This window comes from Alligator sinensis, unplaced genomic scaffold, assembly GCF_000455745.1.
Source record: "Alligator sinensis unplaced genomic scaffold, ASM45574v1 scaffold752_1, whole genome shotgun sequence".
Classification (NCBI taxonomy): domain Eukaryota; kingdom Metazoa; phylum Chordata; order Crocodylia; family Alligatoridae; genus Alligator; species Alligator sinensis.
The window spans coordinates 2,827,681-2,847,566 of NW_005842000.1; the positions used below are offsets into that span (position 1 = coordinate 2,827,681).

General features: G+C 46.7%; 2 protein-coding genes across 8 annotated transcripts in view; one reads left to right on the forward strand and one right to left on the reverse strand.

The window, feature by feature from the left end:
* RTEL1 (regulator of telomere elongation helicase 1) overlaps positions 1-1,383 on the reverse strand; it is a 67,324-nt gene extending 65,941 nt beyond the window's left edge. For all 5 annotated transcript variants that reach the window (XR_003093577.1, XR_003093576.1, XM_006021666.3 and 2 more), the window contains exons 1-2: positions 1,033-1,383; positions 655-772 (exon numbers count right to left, since the gene is read on the reverse strand). Coding sequence is in view for 3 of the 5 variants with exons in the window: in XM_006021666.3 (XP_006021728.1) it covers positions 655-772; positions 1,033-1,358 (444 nt within the window). In the remaining 2 variants the exon portion in view is untranslated. The remainder of the gene's footprint in view (positions 1-654; positions 773-1,032) is intronic.
* A 546-nt stretch (positions 1,384-1,929) lies between these two features.
* STMN3 (stathmin 3) overlaps positions 1,930-19,886 on the forward strand; it is a 36,436-nt gene continuing 18,479 nt past the window's right edge. Inside the window, exons 1-3 of one of the 3 annotated variants that reach the window (XM_025201709.1) lie at positions 1,930-2,027; positions 5,529-5,589; positions 10,027-10,139. In XM_025201709.1, the coding sequence (XP_025057494.1) occupies positions 10,121-10,139 (19 nt within the window). In that variant the 5' untranslated portion in view covers positions 1,930-2,027; positions 5,529-5,589; positions 10,027-10,120. Of the gene's footprint in view, positions 2,028-5,528; positions 5,590-8,863; positions 8,878-10,026; positions 10,140-19,886 lie in introns of those variants that run through there. The other 2 variants (XM_025201710.1, XM_006021672.3) reach the window with 2 other exon arrangements.

Here is a 19,886-nt window from a genome sequence, read left to right on the forward strand (position 1 = left end):
CGGGTCAGACGACCCAGCCAGGTGCTTGTCCAGCCTCCTCTTAAAGACCCCAAGGCAGGGGAGAGACCACCTCCCCCGGAGCCCGTTCCAGATTCTGGCAACCCTTGCCATGAAGAAGTTCTTCCTGATGTCCAACCTGAATCTGCTCTCCGTCAGTTTGCGGCCGTTATTTGTAGTTAGTCCAAGGAGTGCCCTGGCAAACAGAGCATCTCCTATTCCTCTCTGTCCCCCGCAATGAATCGGTCTTCCGTGGCTGGTGAAGACTATAACATACGAAATGCTGGCTCGTTTTTACACGGATTAGGTTAAACCAACCAAAGTGATTTAAAAAAAAACTGCACAAAAAGCTTGCAATGAAAGAATTTTTTTCTGCAAAAATCTAGTGGGTCTAAAAACAGAGATCACCTCGACCACCAGGTCCGATTCCTTTTGCCTCTAGACTAAAAGGGCTACAACCTGGGTGCCTGACACGAACAGTGTGGCCTTGGGGCCGGGTTATCCCCAGAACCGATCGTGCCTCGCATCACCCCGTGACAACACGGCGCGCCTCGGAAACGTGGCTCTGCCCGTGAGCAGCCCCGCGCGCCGCCTCTAGACGGGGCTGCTCGAGAAGCAGGGGTACGCAGCCTTCCCACGACAGCGCCCGACACTCACCTTCTGCAGGCACTCGAGCACCCGGGACATGTACGCCTCCTGGCACGCGTACGGCTGGAACGGGAAGTCCACCGTGACGCCATTCAGCACGATCTTGGGCATGCTCGGACCGGCAGGCCTGCAATCGGGAACCCGCTCAGTGCACGCGCCCGGCCACCGAGTAAAACCGGTTACAGCAAGCTGCCTGCTTATGCTCATTGTCCTGTCATGTGCAATGGTGCTGCAGTGCCCCCCCCATACCCCTTCACCCCCATGCTTTTGCACCTGTGCCCTTTCACCCCCCTGCCCCCCAGGAGCCCCCGCCTCTCCTCGCCCCGCGTGCTGCCAGGGCGCAGGCCGGCCGGGGTTGTCATGGCAACAGCAACCCCGAGCCCTCACCTCCGCGGCGTTCGCAATCCCCGCGCCTGCTCACGTGGCCCGGATGTGCCGCGCGTCACTTCCGGCCCCGGTCTCGCGGGCAGTTGGAGGTGGGGCGCGGGTTGCCATGGGAGCGGAGGGGCCGCGAGTTCGAGTCCCACCTCTTCCTCCTCCTCTCTGGAGCACCTCTGTCTTGGACGCCCGCTTTGGGAAAGCAGACGAGACTCCCGAAAACCCTGCAGCCAGGACTCCTGAGACGCCTCCAGCCAGGTCACCTCCAAAAGGCCTTCCACATCCAAACAATGGCTATTTACAACATAAAGACATTCGTGTAATGTAGCTGTCATCCATCGAGTACAAAATTCTGGGTTATTTTTGGAGAAAATCAGGTATGGGGCCTGGGTTCAGGAGCCGATCCCCATGTATACCCCCATTTCCTGTGGGACAACCGGTTTCGAGCGACAACGTTTCCGTTTCAGAGGTGGTTTTCAGGCCCCCGTCGCGTGTAAGCCCGAGGCCCGCCTGCAGTCGTTTCCGTTGCGACGTGCAGCTGAATGCAGCGGTCCTCGACTTCCCGGTGTTCGTGTGAGGACGGGCGGCGCTCCACAACGTCTCGAAACTGCCACCCGTTTCGACTTCCCGACCTCGGTTTCGACGACGCGGCGCCGGCGGGAAACCCGGTGCTGAGCGAGGCCGTTTCGACTGAAGGCGCGGCGGCGTTGGGGAACCAGGCGTGTGCTGAGTCCGAGGGCCGCCTGGGACACAAGCCGAGGCCCCTCGCGTAGTCCTACAGCTTCTAGGTGCTTTTCACCGGGAGAAAAGTCTGTGCGGTGTCGCACGGGATGATGGTGCGCCGCGCCGCGCCGCTCTTCAACGTCCTCCATCCACCCCGCGTGATGCCCTCGGCCGTTCGTTTCTCTCCGATGCAGGGGGAGGCCGGCTGCCTTTCAGCCACGGCGCATGTAGGAGGAGTGTGAAGCAGCGAGGACGTTGGTGAAAAGCTGTGCACATCCAAGGTACACGTGCCTGTGCTTCATTGCACTGAGCTTTGTAGCGTCTGCCGCAAGAACGGGGAACGCGCTCTGACAGGTGTCCTTTGTTACTGGGGGTGCGACTCCTTTGTTCCCCGCTTCCCTTCAGCACGCGGCTTTCAGCCGTCAGGCTTACGCCGGTGTATCAGGGTCGCTGCCCGCCTCTGGGAATTGCTGCAGTGCAATCTCGCTCCTTCGAACCAGAGGCTGTTCCCAGATGTCGGTGCTCCCAACGCTTCCCAGCTCATTGTGGACGATGTACCGGGCAGGGAAATCTGAGCAACCTATAAAATATGGAATAAAAGAGGGGTGTGGCTTACCTACACTCTCAGATCGTGATGACAGTGTATCTCACAGGAGCATAAACGCTAGAGACTGAAGGAAAACCAGGTGTCACCCAGCATAGCTCCCTGTAAACAAGCATGTCACTGCTGATAGTCTTGCTATACGCTGCACCTATTCTGTAGACGATCACTGGGATCTGATCTAACGTTACTGAAACCTCACAGACGCACGTTTGTGATTTCCTGCAGCTAATGTGATCTGGCTTGTAAATTGTTTGAATGGCAGCTATTATGCTACAGGATTACATATGTTAAAGCCACTTAGAACTGGGTTTATAAACTCCAGTTTCCCAGCTCCTCTATACTATCAAAGTCTCTGTATGTTAAAAACATTTAAGTATACCTTAATCTTAATACCTTAATATTTAAGTATCCCGTAATCTTTAAGATGTAATGACTTCTGCAAAGCATATCAAATTAAAAACCCTTTTGAGGGTTTGGAATGAAAGGAAATATACTTCCTTTTCTACCTGTTCTTGCTATCTCTCCATGTTATAATTCAAACATTTCTCAGCTGATTTTACTCAGGCTTTTGAAGATGCAGTCTTTTAGGGCGAATGGAAGCGCATAAGATTTCAGCCCCGACCAGTTTGGGAAAAGAGTGAGATGCGGTCAGGGTCGATGCTGTCAGGGTATGGCATCAGGGGAAGCTTGTTATGGAGAGGATAGGTTTGCATTCAACCCTAGGTGGGCCGGGTGCTTTCTCCCCTCACTCTCACTCTAACACAGTTCTCTTTCCGTAGAGCAGCAAGTAAAATAAACATTGCCTTTAATTGTATTATATTGTTTGCTACAATCTGTATTACCATAATAGCATTTACTGCTGTCCTAAAGGAGGGGAAGCTGGAAGGTTCCCAAACCCAAGCAAGAGAAATGAGTCAGCAGATGCTCTGTTGTTCAGGGTCCAATGTGACTCAGCATTGGCTAGATGCTGTCTATCTTTCTGTATGATTATTTCTCTGCACCATTTACCTTGTTTGACCATGTCGGCAGCTCCAGTGTTACCATCTCTCTCTCTCTATTGCCACATCATTTTCTTTCCCAAACTGCAAGGGACATCTTGGAACACAACCAATAACACCCCCCCCCCCCCCCAATGCAAGTCCAAAAGATTATTTGTTCCTCATGATGATGTACTTTGCAAGTGAAATGTACTGGTAGACTCTTACGGAAGCTGGAGCATGCCGTGAGCAATGCAGGAGATTAAAAGACTGGATACTGCTGGTTATTGCTCAGAGTCACAGAGCCAGAGTCGTGCATTTAGGCAAACAATTAATAAATGGTCTATGAATTGTATAGTGTTACCCAGAGCTCTATGTTTTATTGGCTTGTGTACATGAGACTTATTTTTATAGGCATGATACCTTGCCAGTGCTGGTGGAGAGAAAAAGGAGAGGCAGGTTTTTGCTTATGCTGTGGATCTTTATGCTTTGCTCCATTTGCTGGTTCCCCCGTTTTATCCGCACCATCACAAGTTCTGTGCCCTTGAGCAAGTATCTCTCCTTCTCTGCCTCAGTTTCTTCATGTATTAAAAGTGATAGCATCGCTTACTTGACAAGGGTATTGTGAGGTTGCCTGAATTAACATTTTTTAAGTCTTTGCTGTCTTCAGAGCCTGGTGGCACATGACATTCCTTGTGTAGTTTAGCTTTTGGTCCCGCAACATCCATCTATATTTGTATAGGGTGTGTCTAAAGCCAACACGTGTGTCTGGGAGATAATGGATGTTGTATCTTGTATCAGAGTTTGGGATCTATTTCCTGAGCTGTCCATAAGGAACAAAATCATTTATGATTAACATCATAAGGCCCCGTGGATACATTATAGGAAATAGAGCTCCTTGCTTTATATATGGATAACATACCAGTGGGGATACAGCATTTTCAAGGGGTTACTCTAGGGAAAAGGAAACCAAAAATACAGGTATTTATTCCAAGCTCTGGCTTTCAGACATATTTAGGCAAGCTTTTCGTTTAATTTTTTACCAGGTTTCTAATATGTGAAGATGGCACCTACCCTCTTGAAAGGTGTTTTAAAGAGGCTACAATGAAGGTGCAAGGTTGTGTCGATGGTAGGGAAAAAGCTTGGGGGGATGGGGAGTATTTTTTGCATGTTGGCTCAGATGTGGTAACTGGCCAGTGTTAAAATGGTAACATGGACAAATCAGTTGTAGTTTTAACGTGGTTAAAATATTTTTCTTTTAAAGTATTATTCAAAATATTTTAATTATTCCACCCACACAGGGATTAAACTTAATAACTCACTGTATTACCTTTAAATGGGAAACAAAGCCTGGGAGCTGTCCCAAACAACCCAAACCCCTGCAAGCCTGGGAGCTGTCACTTGAGGTATTCATACAATGTGCCAGTATTTCTTTGCCATTAACCCAGGGGTGGGCAAAATGCAGCCCGCCAGGCCATTCTACCTGGCTCACAGGGTCCCTAAAAAATTTAGAAAATTAATATTTATCTGCCCCTGGCTGCCTGTCATGCGGCACTCAATGGCTTGCCAAAACTCAGTAAGCGGCCCTCCGCCAGAAATAACTGCCCGCCCCTGCATTAGCCTATGTAGTCATTGTTCATCTTTAAGTTAGGCAACGAACCATGAAAGAAATTCTCTGCAATCTTGCACATGTGGGGGTCACATAACTAGTAATTGTGCCACCTGCATATAGAAACACAACATACGGCCTCTGTAGGAAATATAGATTTTCTCTGAAATACCATTGGGCATTGGTTCTCCGTTCTAGAGTCTCATTCTTGTGATTTAGCTCCTTAGTGTAAGACTAGGGATGTGTTGCATGTGTTACTCTTGAGGGTAGTAGTAGGTTAAAACCCAAGTCAGCCTGGCCAATGCTGTCTACTGAATGTCCCGGCTTGTCCCCTCAAACAAGTGTGGTGAAGTTTTCAGGTTCAAGTTTTTCAGCTTAAATAAAAATATATGTGCAGGGAAAAAATAAAGCCAGGATTCAAAGAAAGACTAGAAATAAGTAACCTTCACATCTGAAGGGAGGTAGATGAGTGAGTGACTGGAGAATCTTGCCAGCTGATATCTTTGGGAAGCAGACTTGCAAGGTGAGCTATTCCCATTCCCAGCCGTATAGCTAATACCAATCATGTAAAAGAGATTGTTTTTCTTTATAGGTATAAAAGAGGATTAAGATGCCAGCCACTTTCCTCCTGAAGATGCATAATGCCTCCCATGGTAAGCATCTTCAGCTTTTGTTTGACCACACAATTATTCAGTCTCTTTGGTCCAGATGGTCCAGACCCTTGTCTTTCTGTCTGTTAAGAACCTGCCAAAAAACCCAAACCCTTTCCTATTCCACACTCAGATCTGAATTATAACAGTCTTCTGAGGTTCTCTGAGTTTCTTCCTTTTTACATATGGGAGCAACTGAAGCAGAAGGGATAAGTGATTTGCCCAAGGCCACATGGCAAATCAGTGCTGGAGCCAGAAGTTGGCTGTAAAAGCCCGTCATGAACCCAGGCTACCATGCAGTGCTGCACTTAACTGTTTCAGACTCCAGGTGTGATAGCCAAGATCATGACCTCTACCTTCTTGATTCTGGACCTTGACAAATTGTAGTTTTCCATCTCTATGAGAAGGTACATTTTTAACACTTGAAGAGAGAAGGCAATTTGGGGCAAGCAGTATAAAAGTCATTGGCATTTATGCAGACAGGACTATGGGACAAGGTGGCTGTGTTTACTTGCAGGCTGTGGTCTCTTCCTTGAGACTTGGCATTGAGGCACCCTAGCAAGGAAGCCGGGTGACCAGAGTGATCCAAATTCTGAGTTTCCTTCACACCTTCATCTGACTGATATGATATAGTCTCTCATTTTCCTGATCCAGATCTTTTTATGACTTGGCCTCATTTTCTTTTCTGTCTGAAGTGCGCATGACAAGCACCAAAGAGAAATCAGTAAGGATGACCCGAACATTTCTTTTGCCTTTAGGGAAACATTTTCCTGATTTAGTGCTGATGTTGCCATCACCAGTTTTTCTCTGTCTCAGTTGCTAAATTCTGCAGAGGTACCTGCAGGCTGGGCTCAGCTGATTTTCTTGCTAGACAATCACATTTCTTTTCTAACTCTCTCGTATATTATTTATTAATTTCAGGCTTTTGGATTTCATGCCAGGCAAAATGGACTGTCTCCTTCCATCCCATTCAACAGGTGGGAGGGTCAGGAATTTCCAGGACACAAATTCTGAGAGACCTCTGTAGAAATAACAGCTCAAACTAAGTCTCTCTAAAATCAGTATTTACAGATCATCCCTAAGAGCAGCTTTTAAAAAATATAGGCTAAAGGTAGTGCTTTTTTTCCCCCCAAAAGATGATGATGAAAGGGTAGTTAAAAACCAAGGGTGGGAGCATTAGTATAACCCAGACTCTTTTGTGTGTTAGCATATTAGCTTCTGGGACGAGTTGATATGAGTAAGTAATCCACAACCGCCCGATTCCCTTCCTATGCACAAATCCCTTAGGGGAGAGATCATCATGAAGTCAAAGTTCTGCATGGTGCCCTTGGTGGGGGGGTGCAAAGGAGACGGTATTATAACTGTCCCCTTCATCTTTGATGCTCTGGGCTGCTCTAAATTCCACCAGCACCTGCACTGTTAGCAGCACTACTAGTTGATATCATACCCCAACACTATTCACCCGTGCCCTGCGTATCAGACAGAAAGAAACAGACCTTCACTAAGAAGGAAATGAAAAAGAGCCTTTCTGATATCAGCTTTAATGACAAAGGCCAAATGAAGCTAGTGAGATGTTGTCACATGAGGAATTTGGGAAGGGATTGTGATTTGTGAGCTCCTCAGGCTCTGCGGTACAAACATACTGCACTATTCGGGCTGGACTCGATGGTCTTCTGAGGTCCCTTCCAGCCCTAATGTCTATGAAATCCTTTTGGATGGAGGAGGCTGCTTTCCAGGAATACTTGCCTAAAGCTGGGCAAGAGTGGGCCCATGTCCACCCTTCTGCTGCTTCCAGATGTGCACCTTCTTGATGCTAAAATGGTTAATCACAATATCATGGGTAAATTCCGGTTTGCAAATTAAGCACTTATTGCATCTCCCAACTGGCAGAGGGGACCACCCTTCAGCGACGGGGAAAGTGATTTGTATTTGTGCTGTGGACTCAAATGAGATCATGAAATCTGTAAATCCTTTTGGGATCTATCTGGAGGAAATCACTATCTAAATGCATGATCCTCATGGCTGTTGTCAGTCTGATACCCCTGGTAGAGGATGACACTAACCCACTTTTAGTTCTGTGTTTCCTTGAGCCTGTGATGTGAAATTGGATTCTTTGTATTATTCTAAGCTGTGTTTTTATATTATTTTATTTTAACTGTATTTCGCCCACTAGAATCTATATTCTCCACCCTCGCAGACCAATGTTTTCTATCATTGTACCTTGTTTCTTCAGGTTCTAGACAATTGGCACTGTCTGTATCCTATCCAACAAACCTAAGAGAAGTACCGTGTTATCATGGGCTTCTGTTCTTGAGATTCAGCTTGCATTGCTGAAACTCCAGTCCGTAGATGGTGTGGTGCATTTCAGAGGGAAATTTCTGCTGAAACTTCCCCTGTGCTTTGCAGACTAAAAGGAGAATCAGAGAACTGCTGTTTGTGATCTGCACCCTTTATGCGCTGCATGGTGATGAGCTCTTTTAAGGAATGATCAGAGGAAGACTTCATAGGGAGGAAAAGATCCAGGAATCTTTAATGTGATAAAAAATGTCTGCACATTCATAATAGGAAAGTCTGAAGGAAATGCATTCCATAAAACTGACTTCTCTGCTGATTGTACTCAAATACCCATAATCTTAGAATCTGCCTGGCTAGGCATCACGTGCCATGGAGGCAGATGGGAGCCAGTCACGGCAGTAGAATATATACACCTATTTCCCTCATCTCTTTCATGACAAAAGTTGTATGAGACCTTCAGATTCTCCCTGACCTAAATCAGAGGCAGCTTGTAAAAGAAATTCAATTTAAAATAGGGAAGAAGAATTGCTCGGAACATTGCAGACGACTCAAGTTGGTTATAGCCCTGTCATTTATGACCGTAGCACATACAGGTCATGGGCAAGATTGAAGCCCCACTGTGCACGGCCTTTGACCACACGCATAGATATGTGCTGTCCCCTCCCGCACTCTGTGCAATTAAGACACAGCAACAAAGCGAAACACAGCCACCTTGCAAGTTTTCCTGTCCATCTCAAAATGAAGGGAGCCAAAAGCACAGGGGAATTCTGGGATGTTGTGAGAGGAGAATGGATCCTGAGAGATTTCATGGGTAAATCGAGGAACTTCAGGCTGCTGGCCTGAGAGGCAAGCTTTTGAGGGGTTTCCAGTAAAACATACAGAGTCTCGGGAATTCCTGAATTAGACTGGAACGTAGAGGGGGGAGGAAGTCCTCCACTGAAGGTGCCATCCACCCTAACACAGGCCCGGTGTTTGAGTACAAAGACAGAGATTGAGGTGAAAATGTACTCAAGGTTTTACATTTCTGTAAGAAGCAGGTATTTTGTGGGGCTCCTGTGTTGAGCAGGGATGTCTGCAGCTGCTTGACACCCTGTATGTAGTTCCTTGCAGCTGTTGGAGTGGCTTGGGAGCGCCTGCATTGCAGCAGGTTGGATGGTTTGGGGTGTTTGCAGCTGAAGGCTCTGTGCAGCTAACAGCAAAGTGCAGCGTCAAGGGGCAAATGGCTTCAGGTATGAGGCTAATGTGAGCGGCCTATCGCCAGTGAGGTGATAAAAGAAAGGGTTGGGGTCTGTACTGCCATCTTTGGAGAAATAATACAGGGCACCTACAGCTGTGAGTGTGAAATAGGAGAGGGGGTTTTGTTCCTGAATGTGGGTGGGAAATAGATTCAGAAACCTGCGTAAGACATTGGGGCGTCAGCCCCAAGCAGCAAACAAGAGACAATACAATATGAGAAAGTCCAAGGCCCACAAAGGAAATAAAAAAGCCCCACTGGATCCAGAGGGCTAAATTCCCTCCTCCCTTTTACATCAGTTTTACGATAGTTTAACCCTATTGAATTCAGAGGGGTTCTTTTAAATGGAAGATGTTAGGCCCAGAAATACCCAATTTTCCTCAGATTGCTCCTTCCCCTTTCACACTGTCGAAAGTAGCTTCAGAGTTTTGGGGCTTTTTTTTTCTTTCTAGTTGACCGGGGACTCCAGACACAGCCCCTAAGGTGTTTATTGGCTTGGAAATGGCTTCTCCTTTGAAAAAAAAGAAATTCAGTGAATCTGCACATTTTTGCTTTCAGTTGACCCAAAAAGAAAAAAAAAAAGCCAGGGCTAGTCCATCTCCCGCAGATGAGAGAGGGAGGGAGAAAAATCTCTTTTTGCTGGAGATTGGGTGTGTCACCTGCCCTTCCCCCTTCGGTGCTTCTCTCTGTATTTACAGTGGTCAGACTCTGACTCTGGCAGGACTCTGACATCAAAGCTGCTCAGCAAAAAAAGCCCCGATCCACTCATTAAGATTCACGAGCAGCGACTCCTTCTTTCTTTCATTCCCCTTCTCTTTTCCTCTCTTCCTCTCCCTCGCTCTCTTTCTCTCTCCTCCCTTCCGATGGCTGCAGCCCCCTCCAGCTGAGTCAGTTCTTCCTCTCTTCCACAGCATTGCAGCACCTCAGCAGAAAGCAGCATCCTTTCACTCCTCCCTCCCTGTGCATCTCTCCGACAGCATCCTCTCTGCTCCCCACCTCATCACCATGGCCAGTACTGTGTCAGGTAGGACCAACATCATTTTTATTTTTTAATCATCCTTTCTAAAATGAACACTGGTATTATTTATCATTGTTTCCAGCCTGGGTTTTGCCTGCGTGCTAGGGGGAGTTGCTAAAAGGCGGACCACAGCATTGTCTTTTTTGCTTTTCTTTTGATGCATGATCATTTTTCTTTTTACCTGCAGCCATAGCTGTTAAATGTACCTGTTTAAATAAGGACCAAGATGCTGCTTCTGAATTATTTTTTTGTCGCACCCTATAGGTTTAAAAAAAAAAAAAGGAAGAATCCTCTGTTCATTTTTGGATGCTGAGGTGGGGGGTAGAGCTGGGAATTATATTTTGGCATTGGTAAAAAGCAGCTGTAGTCAAATATGCTAGAAGAGAAAGAGAGATGAGCAAGAAATTGATAAAGATGCTGTGAAAAGAATCCAGCTGGGGGGGGGGTTGTGTGCATTTTTCAGAGCCTGGCATCCATCAGAATACACTGCTTCATTGGAAGGTGCGGTCCTCTGGTGTCGAGTGAAATCCAGTGCTGCAAGGAAAGCCCTTCCTTCTTTCTGCAGTAATAATGGGAATAACAGTACGACTGCATCTTGGTCTCCCAGGTTGGGCAGGACTGGGCTTTGGGGATCAGATTTGCCCGCAGTGTGTCAGGCTGCGGTGAGCCTGCTGTGCCCTTTCTGTGGAAGTGTTCCTAAGGATGGGTCTTGCAGCATCTTACTGGGGAGGGAGGGATTCAGATACATGGAACTGGGGGCTTAGTGAGGGGGGAAAAAAAAAGGCTTCTGCGGACTTATGTCTGAACAATAGATGCTCATGGAGAGTCTTTAAAAAAATAACCCCACCCCACCCCTTTGAAATAGCTCAGTTGCTCCTTATGCTGCATTAAAGAAAGTCTAAGTCGGAAAGGGTTGGGATTTGGGTCTGAATAAGAATGGAGGAGGAAAAGGAAAGGTGTGTTCTCCTCTGGACCCCCTCCCACTCAGTGAGGCAGTTGAAAGAAAGAGTAGCCTTTCTTGCTGCATTCACTGCCTTCTCTCTTGGCAACCATGGTGCAATTTTCTGTTCATTTCTCTTTTTGAAAGCCCAGCAAGGGCAGTGGACGAAAAGGAAAAGAGATATGGGGCTGGCAAGGGGAAGGAGGAAGCTGTTGTTTCAAAGCAAGTTTTACATGCAATTAGGGAACTGCGATGAACCATTAATAAAAATGTTTCTCCTTACCATGGAAAATCTGTGGCATGCATGCGTGTGTGTCTGTAAACTCCCTTATTTCAACGTGTGTGTGCTGGATATATTCTGAAGGTCCCACCCATCCATTTTACTTTCCTTCCTACAAAATGGGCTCTGGTCTGATTTGCAAAGTGGGGGGAGCTCAGATTCAGCAATCATCTATACCAAGGTTACATTGCACTTGACACACATGAGGTGGTGGATGTGACATGCATAAGCACCAGGAGCCTTTTCCATATGGTGCTTTCTCTTCCTCCCCACCCACCAAGCCTGTGTGGTGTATTGCACCTTCCAGAAGACATTGCTTTTTACTGTCAAAGGAATCACAGAGCCATGAAGACAGGTGGGCTGCAGAGAGGCAGCTTTAATCTCTGCTCTCCCTTTTGGCTCAGATCAAGCATAGAATTGATTTCAAAGAGGACAGGTGTCAAGGGACAGCAGTGCTATAGCAGAAGGAGAGCAGAGAATAGGGAAATGTAGGCAGATGACAGAGCAAGGCTGAGCCTCGCCCCTCACTGTGTAGGGAGTGGCTGTCTGTTAGGTTTTGCACATATAATAGGAATAGAGAGATCAGGCTGCAAAAGGAAGAGAAAGAAACAGGCAGACTGTATAAATGAAAGAATAAAGTCTCTTTCCTTTCCTCTTTCTCCTTTGTTTTCCCTTTTACCCCAACAAAAACAGAGCAGCACTGGAGAGAAAGCAGCTGTAATTGTCTGCAGTGGATGCCCAGGGGCTTGTCTCCTTAGGGGAGATTTCCTTGGGTCTGTTTAAATACACAAATAAATCCCTCAAATGAAAAAGAATCCAGTCCTCCTTGCCCTGCCCCAGCAGTGGGGCTCCATTTCCCACCAGCTACTCCAGGCATCTTCTGTTAGCCATGATTATCCTTTTTTTCCTGATAAAGCAGCGGAAGCAGCAGCACATGCTCAGTGCAGACTCAGCTGCAGTGATAGCCATGCTATGCCGACAGACCTGCAGAGGTAGAGCCCGCACACATCCTTATGGAGTCCCTTAGTCTAAGCCACACCTTTTCGTACACCCCAAAATCAGAGTCTCTGTGGACTCTGCAGGACTATGCATCTGTGCCCAGTCACTGACCACTGAAAGGCCACTTGGGCAAATGAACAGAGGAAGGAATATCGGTGGCCTTTCCTAGCAATTATAAAATGGTGCAGAATGGTAAAAGCCTCAGGAAATCTTTTTTTTTTCCTGGTATGTGATCACATCTAATGCGGGGGAGCCAAAGGGAACCATCATGGTCCCTTTTAGTTGCATGCACAAGTATGCAGCCCGTGGTACAAGTGGTCCTGGCAAATCCCAGAAGGGTCTCCTCACTGGATGGGTGTTGGCAGCACACGGTTTTGTGTGGCTCTGATGAATTCCCCATGATCTCTTCTTTTGGACAATCTCAGGGGACACCATGGCAAACACGCCTGCTGTTGTTTGTGTTTAACATGAATGTAGCAGTAATACTTGGAGGTCCTAGTTCTTCCTGTTTGTCCAGTCTTTTCATTTCCGTCTCCATCTCGAAGGTATCACTTTAATTTCTTTTTCTTTAAATATGTATTTTGATACTTGTATTTACCTTGGGGAAATTCTGCTACATCTAAGAGGACTTCAGTTTTACAAACCTGGAGAGTACAGACCAGCTCTCCTTTGGTTGGTACACAGTTGAGCAGCTGAGACTCCCTTTGCCCCCTGCTCTGGGCTGTCTAATGGCTGGGACAGAGTTGGCCAATGCCAAATCTGTTTATGTTTTTAATGAAGTGAATACATTCTCCTTGTGCAGAGGAAAAGTGTGGACTCACTGGTATTATGTGGCCACAGGGGAATCTCTCTGAATTCTCCTTCTGAAAAGTAAATGTGGGACCTGTGTGGCATTGATGTAGAGCCCCAAATGTGGGGGAGGGGAGTCTGCAGACCTCTGCTAGTCTGAAAGGCCATAAGAAATGGTCAGTGGATTGTAGTCGGTCCTGCACACTTTTATAATGTTTTTAATTGAAGTTCAATGAGAAGTGGGCATCATGGTCTGCAAGCACCTTGGAAGTTGGCAGTGATCCATTTGGTTTGGAAGGTTTGGGAACCTTAGGCATTGGCAGTGGCCTGCTGGCTATGGCCCCTTGGAGAGGGGAAAAGACACAAAGGAGTTTTGCTTCCCCATTCTTGTCCCACATGCTCAGATTGGGCTAGACCAGAGAGGATTCAACTAATGGCCAGGACTTCAGCTGTGATCTGGGAGCACAGAAGGGCTTCCCCATTGTATAGAGAGGAAAGTAAGGTCCAGAGAGACTAAGTAACTTGCCCAAATCACAGAGAGCTTCTGTGACTGAGCAAGGAATTGGACCTGGGTGGCTAACACCTTGACTCTTGGACCAGCCTTCCTCTCCTCTGGCTCCCCATCTCAGCTGCAGCTAGCCAGAGTCTATGGGCCAGGTTCTACCAGACCCACCTCGCCACACTTGGACATCTTGATTTCCTTCCTCAAGCTCCCCACTCAGAGCCTCTTTTCCTGCAAATGGAGGCCTCGACCTGCACCTCCCATCTCCCCTTTCATCGGCAGATTCTAGGTTTCCCATTGACTCAACTGCTGCATCCATCCCACACAGTCCACCAGACCTGGGCCTCGGAGCTCCTGCCCTTCCTCTCCTTCCATGGGCTCGCTGAGAGAGCTGCACAAACTGATTGTTTTTATGGGGGGGCTAAGAGAGTGAAGTGCTAGAGCCCAGGTTGTTCTTCCATCTCACTCCCACCATCCAAAACAAAAAGAAAGGCAATCTAGATGGATCATCTTGCTCTCTCCCACCCTGAATCCATTGCCTCTCATGATACTGTCTCTTCTGCCTTTAAATCAAATGGCTATGACCTACTTGCTTGTTCATGGGGTATCTTCATCAACTACTGGGGCCCTGTAAACCTGCAGAAGAACATGGTCCGTCCCCCCCCCTTTTTTTGGGACCACTACCCTGATTCATATTTCACCCTCTCTCTCCCATGCCCTCCTAGAAGTAAAAATGGAGAAGCAGCCTTACACCCAAGGTAAGTTACTGCATGGGACCCTGCATTTTTGAGTGGCCAAAGGCCTAAGTTCTCACCTGTGGCCCCATATGCACATTTGCTTTCTCTCCTGCTGTCTCTTCCCCCTCTGTCTCCCTCCAGCTCCCATGACAGTTCTGCTTGCATTCTGCCTCAGCTGGGGGATGGGCAGTATTTTTCATCACTCTCCTGCTTCCCAACCTCATAGTTAGTATGCATCAATCTTTAGCATGCTTCCTCAGCAGCACTCTTCAGACTTTCCCCAGAGACTGTAAATAGGCTCTTCACAGGCGGATACAGTCTCAGAAGTATATGTCTATTACCATATCAAATCTGTGTTTCCAATTCATTATAAAACTGACTTTTCACTGCATGGGATCAGTTATGCCTGGCAGGCATGTCCTGCATTGGGGTGGGGCAGAGCTGCATGCCCTGGGGGAACTCGTCCCCCACCCTACCCTGGATCTCACAGGCATGCTTGGGTAATGCAGCATGCTCCAGCCTCGGTGCCTGGCCATTTGGCTGCCTAGTGTGAAGTGGGCTAGGCCGTGCTGCAAGACGAGGAGGTGCTAGGAGGGATTGCAGTTTTGCTCAACCCCTGCAGAGGATACAGAAGCAGGGTCCTTCTACCCTTCCCGCTTCCACCTCCAGACGTGGACAAATAATACTATGCCCCCATAGCAGCATAACAAAAATGCAAATGGAGCCCTAAACACCTGAAGGCCTAGGAGCTTGACCACATTCACCTAACATAGGACAGGGTTAGAAAAGGCAAATGTAATCCCTGGCAGTATTCAATACCTACTGACTACAGTGTGCAGTTAAATCTGCCTTGTTTCTTTTTGGAAGTCAACAATAAAACATGATACCACCTAAAAGTAACACCCACCAATTAAGGCAGCTAATGACTGCAGAAATGGAGATCTATAGGATGGAAGTGAGTGTAGACAACCCAAAACCATAGCACGCGTGAGGCTCATTCTGTGTCTTAATGGATATTTCTCATAACTACAGCCCTGGACCTTCAGTGATTTCTGATAAGATGGCCAAAACAGTTCCTTCTACGGGCTGGATTAAGGCACCAGCTCTGCAGGCCACGGCTCTTGAAGCAGGTGCCATGGTCAGAACTTCAGCTCTTCTATTCTTTCTTAATAAAAGGAACTCCCTAATCTTTGTGGTTGCAAAGAAAGATTTGAAAGTGTGACCCAAATATGAGTGACGCAGTACTGTCTACCTGAGACTGCAGATTGTGTGAAAGAGCTGGGCAGGGAGGTGAGAACTGCCCAGAAGCAATGCTCTGGACTCGCCTGCATTCAGTTTTTACATTTAGGCAGTGGCCCTGGTTTAACAAAATCATTTTTCTACCAGTTGAATCAAAGAAGATAACTTGTAGTGTGGAAGATACGTATTGGTGTAATGGTCTTTTTACTGCTATACCTTGTTCCTTTGGAGAAACTGGCTATATGCTTTATAGCTGACTCCCCTTTACCTCAGTGAAAGCAGGGTAAGCTACCTTACATTTACCGTATGATAAGAATGTGCAAACAGGTAGTTACCGTGGAGTACCCGACATGCTATAAATTCACACCCTGGCTTATCCCATGGCAAATTCTACATTTGCCTCCATTAAATGGGACTGTATGTAGATCAGCCCCATACAGCGTAGACTGTATGTGGATCAGCCCCTTGCAGAACAGGAGAAGTAAACTGCACAGGGCCTGGCAGAGCTGCTGTGAATACCAGAAGCCTTTTGCTGCTGCCCCTGCCAGTCTGGAAGGGGATGGGGCTGCCATTGCTATTCCAAATGAGAGCCAGCGTAATGGCACAGGGTCAGGGATGCAGGGAGCCCTGGGCTATGTGGCTAGAGCTCCAGAGTGTTTAATTATACCATGTTCCTTCTGTCACTTCCACCCATTGCTATGAGGGTAACGGTGCAGTTCCCATATTCCTTGTGTTCTAGTCCCTGGCACTTGGCTGCTTTCAGGTCTGCCTTGGGCTCAAGAAGCCTGTTAGATGTTAGCCCTGAGATTATGTTCATCAGTCCCAGGGCTGATCGTCCCAATACCTCACTGTGAAGTGTGTTTTGGGATTCCAAAAATAGTGGGGACCGATTCCTTGTGTTCACGTGGGCTTTTTACTATTTTTGTTGCTTTTTTCTGCTAAACTGCTTATCTGATATGTAAAAGAGAATGGGCTAAATAGGAAACTCGTGACTTGTGAGCCATTGTCTGCCATTCACACGCTTGAAGTTTCACGGTAATCAAACGGAGCTGTCACGTTGCATGTCAACTTGGCGTGTTGTGCAATGGCCCCATTTAAAACAAAATGTAGTAGTACTGCACTATTAGAGAGACTCTTTCCTGTTTAATTCACATACACCTGTGTACCAAGAGAGGAACTGGAATTTTAGGTGGTTTCAGCTTTTTTCCCCGTTGTGTTTTTTGTATATAGTGTAGATTTTACCATACTTTAATTCAGAGCCTGAGGGTGGTCTCAGATCTACACCTGAGCTGGGGGAGAAAAAGTGGTTTAATGCAGTCCTGTGGCAAGGGAAATCTTGAGCTATGCTGGCTGTACACCTGTACAAACCCTCAGTTGTCCTATTAAGGGAACTTTTTAGGCCTTGCTTGCAAAAAAAGTCAGTGTAAAGGAACCAGACTGAGTGATGACGATCTGACCATTGTTTTCTAGGGCAGCATTTGTACCTGGCCAGAGAAGGATATGTCAGGGTCTGCATCGGTTTTTACACTCCTCGAAGCTTGGCCTAGCACTGCCTTTGTGTTTATGCTTATGTTTGACATTTCTGACCTCATGATTTAATTATGATACTATGACAGGATGTCCCAGTATCAATTTGGAAATAACATTTTTGTTCATTGACTTCAGAGTAACAGCCAAATTTGTTGTAGGCCCTTTGTGATTATCCGAACAGACGCTGTTTCTGTGCCATCATTCTCAGAGCTTTGTGCTCAGGCTGTACGTTCATTAATATGTTTTTTGTATTTCATTTTTCTTTGCAGCCTAAGAGCAGCTCACCTCTAAAGACTGATTGCTTGTACAGCATGCATGACGCTGCATTCTTTGTCCTAAGCACCTTTGCGTCAAGCAGATCTAGGGCAGATCTTCAGTCAGCATAAACCAGCAGTTTTATTGATTTAAAGGGACATGGGTCGGTTTACACCACCTGGGGACCTGGTTCCTGGTCTCTGCATTTTCTTTACATTTGCAATCTGGGTTTATACCTCAGTCTGCATTTGTAACTAAACCTGCTTTTGTTCTTTTGCTGTTGGGTAACGCTTTCCTTGGGCAGCATTGTTTTCAGTAGCCCTGAAAATATCTACGGGTCTTTGCCAAGTCAGGTCAGTTCCTTGTAATATCCTTGCTTTGACCCTGGTCACAATTGTAACACATTCCAGGTCCAGTATGTCCACCTGTTATGAATTCATGACGTAGCTACCTTATGTAGGTCTTCATTTTATTCATTGGGTAGTTTGTGTTGGGGTGGCAGCTAAATGCCCCAGCCCTGTTTTCCTGGATAGTGTATAAACACATAATAAAAAGGCAGTCCCTACCCCAAAGTGCTGATAGTCTTGCTTGATTAGACATCCAAAAGCTTAAGCTTTACTAATCAAAGATGGATGTGAAAAATGGGGAGCTCCACTATCTGAGGGTTGGCGCTTCTGAAAGAAGCCAACTCTTTCCATTTCCCAAGCAGCTGGTTAAGAAGAGGGTGCTGTCTGTGGACTCTGCTTGGTGACACCGATCATTCACATTGGCCTCCAGCTAAAAGGTGTCTGGTAAATTTGAGGTATCTCTTTTCTGGCTGCTGGAAGGGAGAAGCATTGTCTACCTCTATTCCCTACCACTCCTGCCACCACCACCAGATAGAGCCTATTGCAATAAATCTCAGGGCCCCAGATGCGAGATGCCTCCAGCGTGCTGGGATCTGGGAAAAGGCATATTGGCAGAGGGAAGAAGCAGCATATTGAAGGGAGGGAGGGGAGACAGCCGTGAGAGGCAAAATGATGGAGCCAGGTCCATGTAGCAGGTTATGTCAGAGCCAGAACTGGAACTGAGGCCCTCCGATTCCTAATCCAGTAGCCGGTACAGAGGAGCCAGGGAGCTTTATGGATACCTTGACATAGCAAAGCCGGCGAGATAGGCCAGTGGCTTTTTAGATTAATCATAGCTGTGCATTTATTACCAGCATCTCCAAAGAACACATTTAAGGATCTGTTTCATATTTGAAAGTCTGTCGGTGGCTGGTTAGAGTAGGATCTCCAGAGATTAACTTTATGAAATTAAATATTTTCAGATGTGCAGCTAGTATTACTAGCAAAGGGAAAGTAAATGCAGGGCCTGGTGGATAACACTAGAGGGAGCTCCTGACAGGCGTTGAGAGCTAGCGGGCTGGCAGATCTCAGACTTTTTTAGAGGCTTTGAATTAGAATCTAGTTAACTTAATTACTTTATTCAGAATACAACAGGGAAAAGTCACTGTGCCATGCAGCACACACACTGCGCATGCAGGCTTCCCCTTGGGGTTTAATTTTCAAAGGCTTATTCGTTTGTGCAGTGGGATCTAAACAGAGCAGAATTGGCCTGTGCCTGTTTCACTGTGTATGTATCCACAGGGCACACGTTTTTTGGTAGGATTTCAGCTTTTCAGTGCTACAAATAGACTGCTGTGTGAAGCCAATGGGACCTGAAGGGATGCTGCCCTTCAGGATCCGGCTTTGCATTTTGTGATGCATTTACAGTGCTGTGTGTTTGCTGACACACTCATTTGCAAAGCTGCCATTCACAAAGCATCACCTTAGTATTTATTGCAAGGCCGAGAATTTGTGTTGGTTGGTGATGAAATGCATAGGCAAGTGGCACCTGCTCTATAGCTGTTGATCTGAAAGAAAAGTGAGACATGGACAATTTCCTTTTGGCGTAAGCTACTTGCCAAACGTTCCTCTGGATAGACAAAGCAAGGCCCCTGTGTGAAACTCCCTGACTTTTCCAGCCTTACCAAGCTCAGTCTCTTTCATGGCATCCCAAAGGAATTGTTATTTATCCATGTGCCTTTTCTCCTCTCGATGATAGATTAGCTTTCAGAGCCTTACATCTATAAAAGCATTTAAAAGGACTGGAAGCTTTCCTGATTTAATTTGTATGCATATATAATATCAGCTAACTCAGCTGACCTTTCTTTCAAATCTAATGGAAGCTGAAAAATGCAAATGAGTGACTAAGTGAAAAGCTCCACCTGCTTCTATCCAGCTATTTTAGAATGTGCTAAAACGCACACTTGTAATTGCACAGTCCTCACTGGAATGAACACGCCCGTTATATCATGCTCTGGAAGCACACTGTCCAATGGAGGGTCAAGGGGAATGCCCCCCAATATACTGTGCCCACACAATCCCATTTTTTGTGTGCACAAAGGAAGATGTGCACATGTAAATAGATGCCCAATATGTGTGCAGGTGTGTCCTGCTGA